Source organism: Eulemur rufifrons, chromosome 7, assembly GCF_041146395.1.
Source record: "Eulemur rufifrons isolate Redbay chromosome 7, OSU_ERuf_1, whole genome shotgun sequence".
Lineage (NCBI taxonomy): Eukaryota > Metazoa > Chordata > Mammalia > Primates > Lemuridae > Eulemur > Eulemur rufifrons.
In genome coordinates this window covers 216,872,915-216,889,732 of record NC_090989.1, presented here as the reverse complement: position 1 = coordinate 216,889,732, position 16,818 = coordinate 216,872,915, and the positions used below count along the sequence as shown (strand labels likewise).

At 41.5% G+C, this 16,818-nt stretch overlaps 1 protein-coding gene and 1 pseudogene across 3 annotated transcripts in view; one reads left to right on the top strand and one right to left on the bottom strand.

The window, feature by feature from the left end:
- PCSK5 (proprotein convertase subtilisin/kexin type 5) overlaps positions 1-16,206 on the top strand; it is a 413,377-nt gene extending 397,171 nt beyond the window's left edge. For all 3 annotated transcript variants that reach the window (XM_069476379.1, XM_069476378.1, XM_069476377.1), the window contains 3 exons: positions 9,981-10,081; positions 12,717-12,903; positions 15,788-16,206. In XM_069476379.1, the coding sequence (XP_069332480.1) occupies positions 9,981-10,081; positions 12,717-12,903; positions 15,788-16,191 (692 nt within the window). In that variant the 3' untranslated portion in view covers positions 16,192-16,206. The remainder of the gene's footprint in view (positions 1-9,980; positions 10,082-12,716; positions 12,904-15,787) is intronic.
- Positions 1,493-3,779, bottom strand: LOC138388352 (eIF5-mimic protein 2-like; annotated as a pseudogene).
- Positions 16,207-16,818: the final 612 nt, after the last annotated feature.

The following is a 16,818-nucleotide window of genomic DNA, read 5'->3' as shown; positions in this document are numbered from 1 at the left end:
TTACGCCACGGCACTCCAGCCCGGGCAACAGAGCAAGACCCTGTCTCAAAAAAAAATAAAATAAAATAAAATAAAATAAAAAAATGTTCACTTTTAACACAAAGTCTTTCCATCAAAAAATGTGACTAATTTTTTTCCTCTAATGTCTACATACATAGATAGGTAGCAGCAAGAAAAGGAAGATGAAAATTGAAAGGCAGCCATTAAAATAAATGGATCAATTGTATAGAAGAAATATTTGGCTCATGGCAACCGAAAAATGGCAGCTAAGGTACATGTTAATAGCCAGATGCTTGAGTCATTACTGAGTATTTTAAGAGAATGAAGCCAGTCCAGTACGACCAAGTAGGGATATGTAATTATCATTGCCCTTCATTCTTTACCAATTCTCTAAGCCAATAGGAAATCTAAGTTATTACAATTAGATTTAGATTCCCAATTAGAACATGCTGAGTCTTAACACTTTCAACAATTTTTACTGGGTTTATACATCTGTCATTTCCTTTACTCCAATTTCTTTATGAGTCCTTTGCTATCAATCTAAGTGTATTCTGAACATAAAATATTTTAAATGATAATATTTTTCTAAGGTACATTTGAAAATGGTTGTATTAAAAGAATACCCATTTGTTTTGCCTGGAAAGATACAAATTGAATACAGAAGTTTCTCAATGGGAAAAAGCTCGATGCTCTTCCCACCACCTCTGCCACATTGGATTTCTCCAACTTTTTAAGTTTGTTCTCCATGGCTTCCCTAAGGATGAAAAACATAGCAAACAAATGAGCTTAAGGACAACTGGGGTTAAAAATGCAAAAAAAAAAAAAAAAAAAAAAGTTAACATGTAAGCAATGGTCTAAATACTCAAGATTCATGTTAATGAATTCAATTATTGTATATGAGATTTTAATTGATGAGTAGGGTTCTGGAGATAGCAAATTATTACACAAAGCATTGCCTTTTGAGACCTTGGATACTTTTACAGTTTAATTTGCAAACAGAATTCTTATAACAAATTATTTTTAGCCAAATCATATCTTGAAAATTTCCTTTTTCTTTTTTTTTTTTAGTAATAGCAATTGACTTAGGGCCACTTTGTCCCCAGGGCAGATACAAGCCACCCAGGGCCTGAGGAAGACCTGGGGCTATCGAAAATTTCTTATAGAAAACCCAGGGAATAAAGTGAACTATTCATTGTGGAAGGCCTTAAATTACATAATTGCAGCAGAAAATACAGGAGGTAGAAGATAACTGAAAAGACTAATGTAACATTAGATTCAACTCTATAGCTCCTGTAGCTACTTAAAACGTGGTTTTAGAAACTAAACCTAACATTTCCAGGAACCATAGAAACAGTTAAAATAAAATTTGCCATGAAAGCCCTTATATCATGCTTGATATAGGGAGGTAGGAAGATGTAAGAACCAGGACACATGAGACATGACATCTTGTCTACAGCTCCCATTTGCTTTACTGAGAGTGTAGTTTCAAAATTCAGTCACCTTCTTCACCTTCAGACTCAAATACTTCTTCAACGTTTATGAGCCACTCTACAAACTTTTTCATTTGCTCAAGGAAGACACTGTTTCCCATTGCAACATGTGCATCTTTATACCACTTCAGAGTGGGCTCTTCACTCAGGACTTCAGCTTTATAAAACAGCACCACTATTTTCTGGAAGGCTTTCATGAAATGACTGTTGTCATAGCAACACTCTGGAATCTTCAGTAGCAGAGTCAGCTCAGACTGCCTTTGAGTGGGAAAGGCAGCAAGTAGAGGGCTGTGTTGCTTCAAGTGCTTGCTGCCTTGCTCTGCTATAAGCTCCTCTTTTTTTTTTTTTTCATTCCAGGGTGCTCATTACACTTGACCAGACTATTCCAATGACAACAGGTTCTGGGATGTTGTTTTTTTTTCATCTCCTCCTTGACATATAAAATTGTATTCTTAAATGAATCACCAGGGGACATCTGTTGAAGTTCCTTCTGGAGCTCCTTCCGAGTTCCTATGGTTTGCTGATTCCGAACATACTCTGAAAGCTCTTTAAAGCCTGCTTCAGTAAAATACTTTGCGAAATGTTCGACACTTTGCTTATTGGCAGGAAATAGTTCCATCAGCCTGTTATCCATGCTGACTTTCCAAAGACTTGCAGCTACTGCATTGATATCTTTTTCGTTTATCCGTGATTTAAAGAGCTTTACAGCAAAAGCTGCTGAAACCCCTTCTTTAACCAGATTCTCATTATAAAGGCTATTGAGAATGGATGCATTAAGTGTTCCAGTAGTCTGAAGAATGCAAATTAACATAGCCAGCATGTTTCTCTCCGACTCTGAAAAACCCTAAGAACAGCAGCAGCTTTTTTACTTCATCTTCAAAACCTTTCTCCAGGTATTTGTAGCACCTGATTAACTTGTTAAAAACCTGAGCAAATGCTTGCATGGTCTCTAGATCTTCTTGTGCTTTGAACACACAGACATCTATCTGTATGCATCTATTGGGGGTTCACGATGCCCCCAATATAACGGGGTCCCTGGGAAGTATGTGTTGCAAGACATGGGAGAGACAAAGATACAGACACAAAAAGTAAGGTGAAAGGGTGCGGGAAGGTCAGGGGACCGCCAGCATTCCCATGAGCCAGGTGGTACTGACTGAAGTCTAGCACCCATTTTTATTCTCTTTTTCATGTTATAGATTACAATGATTTCACGTGAAAAGCTTGCTTTAGCAGTAAAGTGTATAATCTATCTTTTTTTTTTTTTTTTTTTTGAGATAGAGTCTCGCTCTGTTGCCTGGGCCAGAGTGCCATGGCGTCAGCTTAACTCACAGCAACCTCAAACTCCTGGGCTTAAGCAATCCTTCTGCCTCAGCCTCAGTAGCTGGGACTACAGGCATGTGCCACCATGCCCGGCTAATTTTTTTCTATATATATTTTTAGCTGTCCAGATGATTTCTTTCTATTTTTTAGTAGAGACGGGGGGGGGGGGGGGGGGGAGGGGGGGCGGGGTCTCACTCTTGTTCAGGCTGGTTTCGAACTCCTGACCTTGAGTGATCCTCCTGCCTCGGCCTCCCAGAGTGCTAGGATTGCAGGCGTGAGCCATCGCGCCTGGCCTTAAGCCTATAATCAAAAGGGAAACAAAAGAGACTATGTACTTCTTTCTACTTTATCTAGTTCCTCATTTACTGAAACAGGAACTCAGGACAGAGATAGGAACAGTGCCTCAGGCTTAGAATAGTAAACTGCTCTTATCTGCTGGGCTGACATCCTTTGATCATTCTCTCCGCCTTCCAATTACAAGGCCGGGTGGGTACATTTGCAGACATCCAGGCTGTAGCCCTCAGGCTTCAAGGTGGGGTCTGTTTGCAGACATCCCTGATTGGTAGAATGTCCCCCTCAAGGTCAAGCAGCTTTTGCTCAGTGAACTGACATGTCCACAGGTTGCTCTTTGGCAAAGTCCTGTCCCACTCCTGGGGTTCTCACATCTTGACTCCAACCCTCAACATGCATCATGTCATCTGCCAATGTACCTACCACCAGGGGCCAGAATTCCACCAGCCACCAGAATATCAAAGAGTGTTTCTGCATATCGACAGTAAAGTTTTGCTCCAGAAGCATCGAGAAATTTAGCTATTGTTTCCAAACCAGTACCAGTTTCAGTTAAGCCTTGAGTAATACAGTCTTGAAACTTGAGTAGGGTCAAACCTCTCTTTTTCATCTTTTTCTGGTTTGAAAATGCTGGCCTGATAGTGTTGGCTTTTGCTGCTTTTGATTATTCATAAAAGACACCTGAATTTTTTTTTTTTTTTTTTTTTTTTTTGAGACAGAGTCTCACTCTGTTGCCCAGGCTAGAGTGCCGTGGCGTCAGCCTAGCTCACAGCAACCTCAAACTCCTGGGCTCAAGAGATCCTCCTGCCTCAGCCTCTCGAGTAGCTGGGACTACAGGCATGCACCACCATGCCTGGCTGATTTTTCTATATATTTTTAGTTGTCCAGCTAATTTCTTTCTATTTTTAGTGGAGACGGAGTCTCGCTCTTGCTCAGGCTGGTCTCGAACTCCTGAGTGCAAATGATCCAGCCGCCTCAGCCTCCCAGAGTGCTAGGATTACAGGCGTGAGCCACCGCGCCCAGCCAAGACACCTGAATTTAAGGCAAAGAGAAAAGAACCAGAAATCCCCCATGTGGCGGCAACTGCAGCCGTGTCTCCTCACCACCTTTCCGGTTGCCTGAGACAGCGACCTTGGGCATCGCCCTCTGCTTCTCCCTCTGTCTCAACTCCCCCATTCAATTGTCCCCAAGTCCTACCAAATCCCCCCTTAAATATCTCCTGATTCCATCTCCCCCCTCTTGCTCTTCTGGTGTCACTGCCCTACTTCAGACTATTACCATGTGTTGCCCGAATTATTCACCAGTTACCGAATGGATCTTCCCACCTCCAGTATTAGCCACCTATGATCCATCAGTCCTCCATATGCCCTCAGATTGCTCTTTTCGCACAACATATCATAATGACACTCCTCTGCTTAAAAACAGCTCTCCGCTGTTTTTAGGATAGAATCTTAGCTTAGTGTCTTTGCAAATGAGGCTCTTCATCACAGAACTGTCCTCAGAGTCAGCCTCACCTCTCACCACCTCCTTTCTAATCCAGGCATAATTGTTATGGTAAACCTGAGCCAACCTGCCCTCCCTCCCTCTCTCCGGGATACATTCTCTGGCCTGCTGTTTGTGGTCTATTAGAGTCAGCATTTCCTCCAGAAAACGTCCCCTTACCCCTCCATTCTGTGTTCCCCCAGAACTCTTCCTGTTCATTTATCCACTTATTTATGGCCTCGACCAATGGTCCTAAGCCCTTTTGGCACCAGGGGCCGGTTTCATGGAAGATAATTTTTCCACGGACCAGGGGTGCGGGGGAATGGTTTCGGGATGATTCAAGCTCATTACATTTATTGTGCACTTTATTTCTATTATTGTGTTGTTAACGTCTCTGCTAATGATAATCTGTATTTGCAGCTGCTCCCCAGCGCTAGCATCACTGCCTCACCTCAGATCATCAGGCATTAGATTATCATTAGATTATCATAAGGAGCGCGCAGCCTAGATCCCTCGCACACGCAGTTTACAGTAGGGTTCACTCCTGTGAGAATCTAATGCCACTGCTGATCTGACAGGAGACAGAGCTCAGGCAGTGATGTGAGTGATGACGAGTGGCTGTAAATACAGATCAATCTTCACTCGCTAGCCCGCTGCTCACCTGTGCTGTGTGGCCCAGTTCCTAATAGGCCGTAGACTGGTACCTGTCCTCAGCCCAGAGATTGGGGCCTGCAGGCCTAGACAATGTCCATACAACTGTGAACAAAATAGTCAAGGTTCCTGCAGCCCAGGTTAATTTGTTAACCGTTACTTATTGGTGTATCAGCACTGCCAATGGAAATAAAGCCCAAACCATTCATGTAATCTTAAATTTCTTAGTAGTCACATTAAAAAATATAAAAAGAAACACATATAATTAATTTTAACAGTATATTTTATTTACTATATCCAAATAGTAATATTTGAATATGTAATAAACATATAACTTATTGAGATAGTTGACATCTTTTTGTACTATCTTTGAAAGCCAATATTTATTTTACACAACTCAAGTTGGACTAGCCACGTTTGAAGTGCTCGGTAGCCATGTAGCTAGTGGCTACTGGATTGGCTGGCACACTTATAATCTAGAGCAGTGGTTCCAAATGAGATTTTGGCTGTAGCCACTTTCCTCACATGGACTCTTAGACTGAACGCTGCTATGTAAACCAACCAGGCAGAGCTGCTCGAGAGGGAGCAGAGGAGCGATCTTAGAGCCCCATCCCGTGCACTCGCTTTGCCTGTCCCCACCATTGCCAGGCAGCCCTGAAGGCAACTCCGTGAAAGCTCTACCCCACAGCGGTTCCCAGTCTTCGCCCATCCACAGCCCACTCCATCCTGTGAAAGAATTAGCCGTCCAGATAAACTGCATTAAATAATCATTAATATGTGTCCTCTTTTCTCATTCCAAAGACACATAGGGTTGCCACTCAAAACTTTTAATCAGAGTAAGATAACAAATGAGAAAACATTGAATTGAGGGTGGGATGGGAATGGTGAAAGCTGATATTGTCATTGGCCGTATGGTGGAAAATATTGGCTTTCTATAAGGGTTTTTTTTTTAAGTTGAAAGTGTCTCTGATACCACCAATGCTGGATGTGTGGGACCTCTATTCCAACTAGGGTTGCCAGATGAAATACTGTATTCTGATTTGCTAAATCTCACCCCCTAATTCCAACCCACTCATCTTGTGCAGTGGGCTAGCAGCGGGGAACTTGGTTGAAATTAAGACCAGGCAGCCACCATTAGGTAAGTTAATGTCCCCTAACATCAGCCAATCAAAACAGGACACCACCAGCTTTTTAAGATTTTTGTGGAGGATGGGCACAGTGGCTTACGCTTATAATCCTAGGACTCTGGGTGGCCAAGGTGGGAGGATTGCTTGAGCTCAGGAGTTCAAGACCAGCCTCAGCAACAGTGAAACCCCGTCTCTACTAAAAATAGAAAAATTAGCTGGGTGTGGTGTCATGCGCCTGTAGTCCCAGCTACTTGGGAGGCTGAGGCAAGAGGATTGCTTGAGCCCAGGGATTTGAGGTTGCTGTGAGCTAGGATGATGCCGAGGCACTCTACTTGGGCAACAGAGTGAGACTCTGTTTCAAAAAAAAGAAAAAAAGACCAAAGATTTTTGCCGGGATTAGAGAAATGATTAATGATGTCATAAGAACAGTTTGAAAAACTATATATTTCTTTAACTGGGTTTGAAATTCCCTGAGAGAATTAAGAATGATGGCTTTGAACATTCTCAGTCTTGAAACTTCATCAACACAGTATCCCTGAGATTGTATTCAAGGGATGACTGGGAGTATCTGGTGAATCTTGAAGATGTCCTGAGTGTTTGTGCCTCCTCCTGTAATTTTTTTTTTTTTTTTATGCCCATGGGAACAAGAATCCTCCTGTATTCCACTGAAGCCTGGCAACTTGCCCAGGTGCAGCTTCCTGTCTTTGGTGCTCATTTCCACTTCCTGGGCTGTCCTTTCTTCACCATACTACACATGTGCTTTGCTGGCTAGTGAATCTTCTAGCCAGCAGTGGTGCTGTCTTCTGGCTTTGCAACATATAGGTTGCAAAATTTGGGGACAGGTTTTCTCTTGGGATATAAATTGGGTAGGAAAAAAGGGTGAATTTTGTCCTTAAAACATTAGCTGTCAGAGTAAGCAATGAGGATACATGGAAGAATCAGGAAAAATTTAGCAACCTCAATGAGAATTTATCAACTAAATTGTATTTGATTCACTTTTGACTGCCCAATAATTTTAGGATGTTAAAAAGGAAAATACTTAAAAGCACTGGGGGTCAGAGGGGCTGGGGTGTGGAAGCTTAGCACATTTGGGCCTGGTATGTACCTTTGTATGCAACTGGTGCCTCCATAATTAGCTCATTCCTTGCCTTCACACATTTAACTTTTCATTTTTCCTCCTCATAAAATTGGAATTGAAATCCAGGCTGAGTAACCAAAGCCTCTAACTCTCCCAAGCTGCTTCTCTTTGTGCGGAACGATGCCTGTGAACAGATCCCAAGAGTAGCTCTGCATTTGTTGAATTCATCCCATGAGGGTCAGTCTGAGGGAAGGCAGGTGGTGAGCTGTTCTGAATTTTAAGGGAAATGCCAAAATGCCTGTCTTTTACGTCCCAAGTTTCCAAGAGATCCTCAGAAGCAATGATAGATGTAGGGTGTTCAACTTTAAAACAAGAGAAAGCATTCTTGAAATCAATAAACTGCCTTTTGCAGAAGATTCTGGGTATTCTAAGTGTGCAGGGTTTGCAATAAATCAAGGTAGGAAATGTAAATGGCGTCATTAATTTGTCACCCAAAGCTGACAGGTAATGGCTTTGGGTGTTGCCCAGGATCTAGGCCTCAGCCAAATTGTTGCTGGACTTCTAGAAAATGTAACCAACCTTAAGGTACGAATTTTGTGATGTAACTTTGTTACTGCCTTTTATTTTTTTCTACCCTTAATTTATTTTATTTAATTGTAAAATGACAAATTATAATTGTATATATTTATGGGGTACAAAGTGAAGTTATGATATATGTATATAATGTAGAAAGATTAAATCAAGCTAATATGTCCATCACCTCAAATATTTACATTTGAAATTTACTCTCTCAGCAATTTTGAAATAGGCAACACATTAACTATAGCTACCATGCAATGCAATTGATCTCAAAAATCTTATTCCTCCTACCCAACTGAAACTTTGTATCCTTTGACCAACAATTCCCCATTCTCCCCATTCTCCCAGCCTTGGGTAACCACCATTCTACTCTTGACTTCTATGAGTTCAATTGTTTTTAAATTGCAGGTATAAGTGAGATCATGTGTCTACACTTAATTTCTCTTCATTAAAAAATAAAAACTTCTTCGGTTTGCATAGCAACTTTCAGGTAAGAAAAAAAATAAAAACAAAGAAAAAAGGAAAAAACTTCTTGTATTTTGAACATTGTAGTAAGACATCTAAGCTATATTTTAGAAAAATGTAGGATGGGAAGAGAAAAAAGGAAGTAGGAGAATATTGATTCTTCCATCAGAGACAACAATTATGTTCCAGAACATGTAGGAAATTCTGTATGAAGCTAGAGCTAAGATAAAAATAAAGTGGTTTTGAATTTATATCACTACAGGCAGCCCCCAACCTAAGAAGCAGTTGTGTAATAAAAGTTTATTCTCTAAGGTGTTGTTCAGAGCTCAGAATTTACTTTTCCACAAAAACAACATTATAAATGATTGAGCTCACAGATCAGCCATGAAAAGTCAATTTCACTACACTGTGAATGTAAAGGATAGGGCCCATGCTTCTACTTCAAGTTCAACTAACCACCCTGTCCAGTATGGTTCTGACCAGAAGACCTATGTCAAGTTCCTACTCACAATACCAGGTACATGTTTATGCCCATTTCTCTTATGCTCCTGCTTTAAAATTCTCAGCAAAAATACCAGAACCTTCCTAACAGAATGAACTAGAATTCAGGTCTCCTGTCTCCAAACTCTTTCCAGAATCTGTCCATTGATACCTACATGGAAGGAAATGTTTGGGTCAGTCATCCTTTGGGCGTCTGGATTAGGAGAGAGGAATATTGCCTCCACAGGAAACAAAGACTGTAGACTCCTCTATTTGGTGGTTCATGTGTTAAGGCAGATAGTGTGGTAGAAAGAGCACTGGACTATGAGTCAGCAAACCTGAATTTGAATTTTGATTCAACCATTACCTGTGTAACTTTGGATGGGCAACATTGCATATCTGGGTCTTAGTTTTCATTTCTTTAAAAAATAATAAATCAATAGGATGTCAAATTTCTGAGAAGACAGCTTATAGCTTTCAAGAGAATTTCAAAGGTACCTATCACCACCACCACCCCAAAATTGAGAACACTGAACAAAATGATTTGCCAAGTCCTTTGAGCCCTGACATTTTAACTTCCCAGTCTAGTGCTATTTCTCAATTAGAGACTGTCTATTTATGATTTACTCAACAACTGAGTACTGGAACCCTCCAAATCAGCTGGTATTATCCTTCACACTAGTTAAACAACAATCAGAATGATAAACAAAGGCTTTATAAACTTTGTAAATGATTTCTCCTTCTCTGAAAATCTTTACTCTTGCTGTAATAAAAGATGTGTCATCTCCAAATTCTCAATTTCCAGACTGAGAGTCTACATAGATTGGACTAATTAGTTAATTTCTAGGTCTTCACTTTGTCTCATAGACTTTTTTCTTTCTATATCCTCAATCAATTCACCCTTCTGCTTCAATTTACTTGACACATTCTTTGCTCCTAAGTGTTCTGGAACCAAGACAGAGATTGAAATCGAAGGTCAATCCCATAACTTAGAATCGTTTTTTTTTTTTTTTCTTTCAGGAAAAGGCGCATTGAGTTGCTTGTCCTGTGTGTGGAGTTACCATCTCATGGGAGGAATCTGTGCCTCGGACTGTCTCGTTGGGGAGTACAGAGTGGGAGAGGTACTGAGAGCTGGGGGGAGTTTGCCTTTCACCTCTCTAGAAAAAAACACGAGCTCAGTTCCTCCCTGTCATTCTGGGCAGTCAGAAAGTCCCGAAATTCTTACACTCACTATAGTTTAGGCTTAATATTTTAAAATCTTCTCCCATTGCATCATGGAATAATGGCGCTATGCACTGTAGCCTTAACTTTAATCAAAGGGACTGAGCAGATCTAAAATAAATAATGGGGAAGTTAGGTACTGAGGGACCCATAATGAGGAGGCCCTACATTTGTTGTTCACGACTGTACAAGTTTCAGTCTACGTAGGAATATTATGTCAGAAATACAAACTATCTTCTCTTATCTCTCTGCATCTAAACGGAACTGTGAATAATGTGGAAACCACACAGCTGGTGTTGATCTTTCCTGTTGATCCTTCCTCTATCCCTTCACAGTGTATAAAGAAGGATTCAGGCCAGGCATGGTGGCTCACACGTGTAATCCCAGCACTTTGGGAGGCCAGTGTGGGAGGATCACTAGAGGCTAGAAGTTCAAGACCAGCCTGAGCAACATAGTGAGACACCCCATCTCTATAAAATATTAACCAGGTGTTGTGGTGTGTGCCTGTAGTCCCAGCTACTTGGGAGGCTCAGGCAGGAGGATCACTTAAGCCCAGGAGTTCAACGTTTCAGTGAGCTATGATCCGATGGTCACTGCATTCTAGCCTGGGTGCCAGAGTGAGACCTTGTCTCAAAAAAAAAAAAAAAAAAAGAAAGAAAGAAAGACAGAAAGATAGATTGATTCATTAGCTTGTGTAGAAGCCATGGATTTTCTGAGTCCACTAATGTCTTGGTTGTGTTTTCAAACTTTAGAAAATAAATCTCTCCATGAGGAAATTAACACAAATCGACATATTCACATATGAGCTCCCTTTAAATTCTGACAACAGCCCTCATTACAGTTTGAAGAAACTGAGGCTCCAAGAGGTTAAATAATTTGCTAAAGATCACATGATTGTTTCCTTATGTCTCAGGGGGGAAAAAAGATCCCTTGAGTAGTAACAAAGCTGAGATTGAACCTGGGGGATTGGATGAGATAACAGCTGAGATGCAGGATTGGATGAGATAGTAACAGCTGAGAAAGCACCTTAACAGCACCTGAAACATACCGAGGTGCTCAACAAAGGCCATTTCCATTCCTCGTCTTTTTCTATTATACCATACTTCCAAAGTTGCAGAAATAAAATAGGAAAGTATCTTCCCTAACCCACGTTTCCAGTACCGGTCAAGGAGCAACTTGTCGGGAGGAAGCCACTTTCTGCTCATCTCTTGACTCTCGTCCCAGTGAGATTTAACTGCTTTAGCTGCACAGTCACAACTTATTCTGGGGCTGGGCTGCAGGAATCCAGTACTAACCGCAGAGGCCAAGCAGGTAACTAACACGACTGACAGAAGGTCACTGGGTCAAAGAAAACCATTGCTCAAGTTTGAAGTAAAGGGGAAACTGATCACCTATGTGTTGATGACGTAACATCAAGTGCTGGGGACTGTATCAAATAGGAGGGCAAAAACAGGGGGCTGCTGCCACTCCGTTCTGTGACGTTGCCATGTGGGAGTGATGAATCCAGTGTTGACAGGTCTTCTGGTTTTTAAAGAGAAATTAGGAACTGACTTACAGGTGAAATATCCCACTTTTGAAGTGTGGGAAATGAATGCAAAATGTATTAACACATTTACTGCCACACTAGAAAAAAAGAAATTTTTCCCTGGGGCCACAGTGTTTTATTAAAACAAAATGATTATTTCTAACTTGTTATATTTTATTGTTTTCTGTGCATGAGTTATATGCAATATAATTCACTTTTTTTCTTTTTTTGAAACAGAGTCTTACTCTGTTGCCCTGAGTAGAGTGCTGTGCATCAGCCTAGCTCACAGCAACCTCAAACTCCTGGGCTCAGCCTCAGCCTCCCGAGTAGCTGGAACTCCAGGCACACACCACAACACCTGGCTAATTATTCTGTTTTTAGTAGAGACGGGGTCTCGCTCTTGCTCAGGCTGGTCTCGAACTCCTGACCTCAAGCGATCCTCCTGCCTCAGCCTCCCAGAATGCTAGGATTATAGGCATGAGCCACCGTGCCCAACCCCACATTTTTAGAATTAAATTGTCAGTATTAATTGTAACAATGAGAACATCAACAAGTAATCTTTTCATGAACCAACTGCAGGGTTTTGCTTCACGAGGCTCCGGGCTCAAAACTAGCGTGAGTTAAATACATCTGACATGGTAGTCAACGTTTTAAATGGCAAAAATCAACATAGTGTGGGCTAGACAAAACTAGTCCTTGACCTGAGCTGTGTCCTTGAGCACATGATCTGTCAGTTTGTAACCCAAACTATTCCAGAAGCCTGTTCTCCCACTATGGGTACTCAGAGCAAATCTCAGAGGTCAGAGCCCAGCCATGGTTCCATCCAGTCGCAGACAGTTGGTTCTGTCTTTCACCCAGCACAGTTAAAATGGCCTCAGAACACACCATTTTTCTGCTGTTCCCCACACGCCTCTCTCCTTATGGAGACAAGATGGATCGCCCATCTGGGAACTCCAGTGCATTGTTAAACCCTCTGCGCTCAAAAGGAACTTCCTGATTCTTCTTAACAGGGAGAGAAATTTAGCTGTGAAAAATGCCATGAGAGCTGCATGGAATGCAAGGGACCTGGCGCCAAGAACTGCACCGTCTGCCCGGCCAACCTGCTGCTGCACATGGATGAGAGCCGCTGCCTCCGCTGTTGCAACACCTCGGACCCCACCCGAGCCCAGGAGTGCTGTGACTGCCGCGACACCACGGGTGAGGGGAGAGCAGGAGCAGCCTGCAAAGGAAGGGCGTGTCCTCAGGAAGCTGAGGGGACCGGAGGGACAGGAGGATGGCAAGCTCAGGAATATCAGTACAGCTACTTTCATGGAGCGCCTGCTGTGTGCCTTCTGTGCTTGAGCCTTCATGTCCATTGTCTCACTTCACAAGTAGATATTATCAATCCCGTTTTACAGATGAGGAGACTGAGGCTCGATGGGTTTGATTAGCATGCCCACGTTCACACCAATAGCAAAAATCCCATTAGCAATTAGATCCTTTGTTGCCTCCAACATCAGAGCTCAAGCAGAGCTAGAATTTTATCTTTATAAATTTACTATGTTCTTTTTTTTCTCTTCTTCCTTCCTGTAAATACAAGGAAAAGAAGCAACTATCAAGGAAGCTGATGCCAATATTATGTTGATTCTGTTGAAGAGTCATTCTATGGAAGTCAGCTCAAATCCAGGCCACCCAGGAGAGACACATGGCATTTTAGAAATGAGCTTTTATTGAAGGATAAAAAGAAACAAAACCCCTTTTACCAAGTCCCAGTCCCACAGTTGTCTTCCATGTTCAACCCCATCCATGTGGGTACTTGGTTCTCATCGGCCACAAACTTAAATAGATTCTGAATGGAGTGATTCTTTCTGAAAATAAAACATATGTCCTAAAAATATACTGTCTAGGTCAGAAATAGATCATTTCCTTGGGGTCCAAATGTACCATTGCCTGACAAAAAGAGATGTCAGATTTATGGGAATCTGTCCCTTTGTAAGTAAAGAAAACCCCAGACCCGTAACTGCTACCAGCCATTTCTTTTTCATTTTTGATCAGCCTTTCCAATTAGGTTCTAAGCACTGTCTTTCCACATACTAATTATTTCCTTCTTTCATTTTCTCACCCTATCAGCAGCTGGTTTTCCCAGCTCTTCATACACAACCACCCTCAGGGGCTGATTGTCTAATAACCAAGCTGTGTCAGCTAAAGATAATAACCCTCACTACACCAATGCCTTTAAATGAAACCAGAAGTGTGTTCATGTGGGATGCAGAGTTTCTGAAAGCCTGTATCAACTAAAAACTATTTAGTCCGCTTTCCCGGTCCCTCTGTGACTCTTGAAGAGCCAACTGGGGAGACTCTGCAAAAATCCAAACACTTTTGATTACCTGATCCTCCTTTACTGAGATACTGTGCCTCTTCAAGGAAACCAGGTCTCAAAGGCTGACCCTGACTTTGCAGACCTAATACGGAGAATAGCAAGTAAGGAATAATTGCATATGGCACCCTAGTAACTTAAACAACTCTAAAAGGTCTTTTATTATATTGATTCTATAGCTCCAGACAGTATTTATCTCAAAGTACCACTCAGAGATTGCTTATCAATCCCTCCAGTGCTCTAGTATTTCCTCCAGGGAAAAATTCGGTGTTGATATTGCTAATGATGAATGCAATAATGATAGTGCTGTTACTTTAGAAGAGGCAATTCAGTTTGATGGGTAAAATCTCATGAGAATGGAAGTTATGGTAAAATAGAAAACTTGTTTAGCATTAGCAAAAACGAGAGAGAAATAAATAATGGTGGTGAATCAGATCTAGTTGATTATTATTTAATAAGCAAAAGTCATTACACATGGCAGCAATATTATATTTATTAACCTAGTATACAGAATGTACCTAGAATCTCTCATAAAAGTAACCTTCGAACAAGACAGATCCAAGTAGTTCAACAAATATTTATAGAAAACCTACTGTGTATTTCAACTTGTGCATCCAACATGGCCTAATAGGTTTTTTTTCTCTAGTTCTTTCATACTCTCTTTCACACTCCCATCCAGTGAGTTAAAGAAAAAAAAATATATGTGTGTGTGTATATATATCTATACATATATATATAACCCAAACCATACAACCTGAAAAAATGAGAGAAAAGCAAGAAAAATGAGCAAAAAGTGAGAAAAATGATCTTATTGCTAAAGTTATGGTTGAATCCTTCCTTCTCTGACATTGTTTTGATGATTCCATGTTTCCAATCAAGGCATCAAAACAGAGTTTGATGGATGACAGGGGACAGAGCTCTCCACTTTAGAAACCTTGATTGTAACAGTGGAGATTCCCCCATCACTCAAGTTGTTAGTCAGGATTTAAAGACAGCTATTCTTTTGTGGCTAGGCTGGGGCTACAAAACTTCAAGAAGCCAAAAAAACAGTTGTCGGAGTATTTTGTCCTAGTGTCTCTAAACTGCAGCATGGTGATAGAATTCCTAGATCTGAATTCTGATTGTTCCACAAACAAGGTCTTGTCTCTGACAATGTGCAAATTCACTCCCTCTCAGTGGGCTTTAGTTTGTTTCTTCAACTGGCAACAACAAATTTGCCTGAGTCGTTTCCAAAGCCCCACATGGTTATAAGAGGCAGTGGTTTTATAAATTATCTGCTCCTGCCCTTGAATGGTGGGATAGTCAGCCTGGGGAAAGGACTTAGTCTTAGAAAACAATCAGAGTTGGGAGAGAACATAGAGCATTTAGCAATAACTATAAACTTGGCCCAAGATAAAATATTTTCTCCAGAGAAAAATAGAAGAATCAATAGCTAAGGTTGGGCACTTGGAGACTGATCCATGAGATATGGGAATAAGGGGACTCTTTGGACCTCAGACTAACCTACTATCTAGAAGGATTTGTTGGTTTCATGAAACATAGGCTAGAAGCCTTGTGGTGTACACGCTGCAATTCTGTAGAGTGGTGTGCCTTCTGAGAACACCAGAGACAGTGATTCTACCATATCACATTGGAAAAGTAAAGGTGAAGTTCTTTACCGCAGTAACCAATTTTCCCTATGCCATTTCTTCTCTCCTACCTTTTCTCTCTCCCCTCTTCCAACAGACGAGTGTATCCTTCGAACAAGCGGGGATGGGTCTGCAGCTGAGCGCACCAAGACAGGTCTGCTCATCACCTCCTCCATCATGCTGGTGCTTCTGCTTGGCGTGGCTGTGCTCGTCTGGAGGAAATCTCGGAGCAGAGTCCAGCCAGCTGCAAAGTTCGGCTATGAAAAGCTGGCTGACCCCAACAAGTCTTACTCCTATAAGAGCAGCTATCGAGAGAGCACCAGCTTTGAAGAGGATCAGGTGATTGAGTACAGGGACCGGGACTACGATGAGGATGATGATGATGACATTGTCTACATGGGCCAAGATGGCACCGTCTACCGGAAATTTCAGTATGGGCTGCTGGGTGACGATGATGAAGATGGGCTGGAATACGATGATGAGAGTTACTCCTTCCAGTAAACGGACGCCCCCTCTCCCCCATTTCACTTGCAGTCATGCCTGTGCGCATCACACACCAGGCTGAGGCCTAAGGGTTGGTATTTGTCTTCTTAACCATGAGTCCAAACAGAATATGTAAGAAATATTTTGCTCTTCTTTTGGGTGGCTAGACTCAATGTACAGCTCCTATTCAACCATAATTGAGGAGCAAGGATAAAATTCGGCAGCATTTTCCTCAAAACAATATGTCAAGACACAAAATGCAAGAAGTGAAAACAAGTGAGATTTGTACAAACTCTTTTATGTGATTAAAAAACAAAAACAGCACAGTGGATCTATAGACATTCTGTTTCCAAACTGCATTGTGGAGACGTCTACTGCCTTCTGGTATTCTGATTTTTCTTTAATTAATTTTGGGGATAATGGGGGTATGAAAGAGTTGTTGGGCTTGAGGGGATTTTTCTATCCCTTTAGTTGTTTGTAGGTAGAGATTTGTTTTGTAAGGACCAAGAAAAGAGAGTTCTCAACTGAGTCCAGACCACTCCAGGTGAGCAGAAGAAACCAACCCTACTGAGACTGCTCAGGTTTTATTTAGAGTTGAGGAAAGAAAAGACAAGTAGCATCATAGCTGAGGAACCCTGAGTTCCC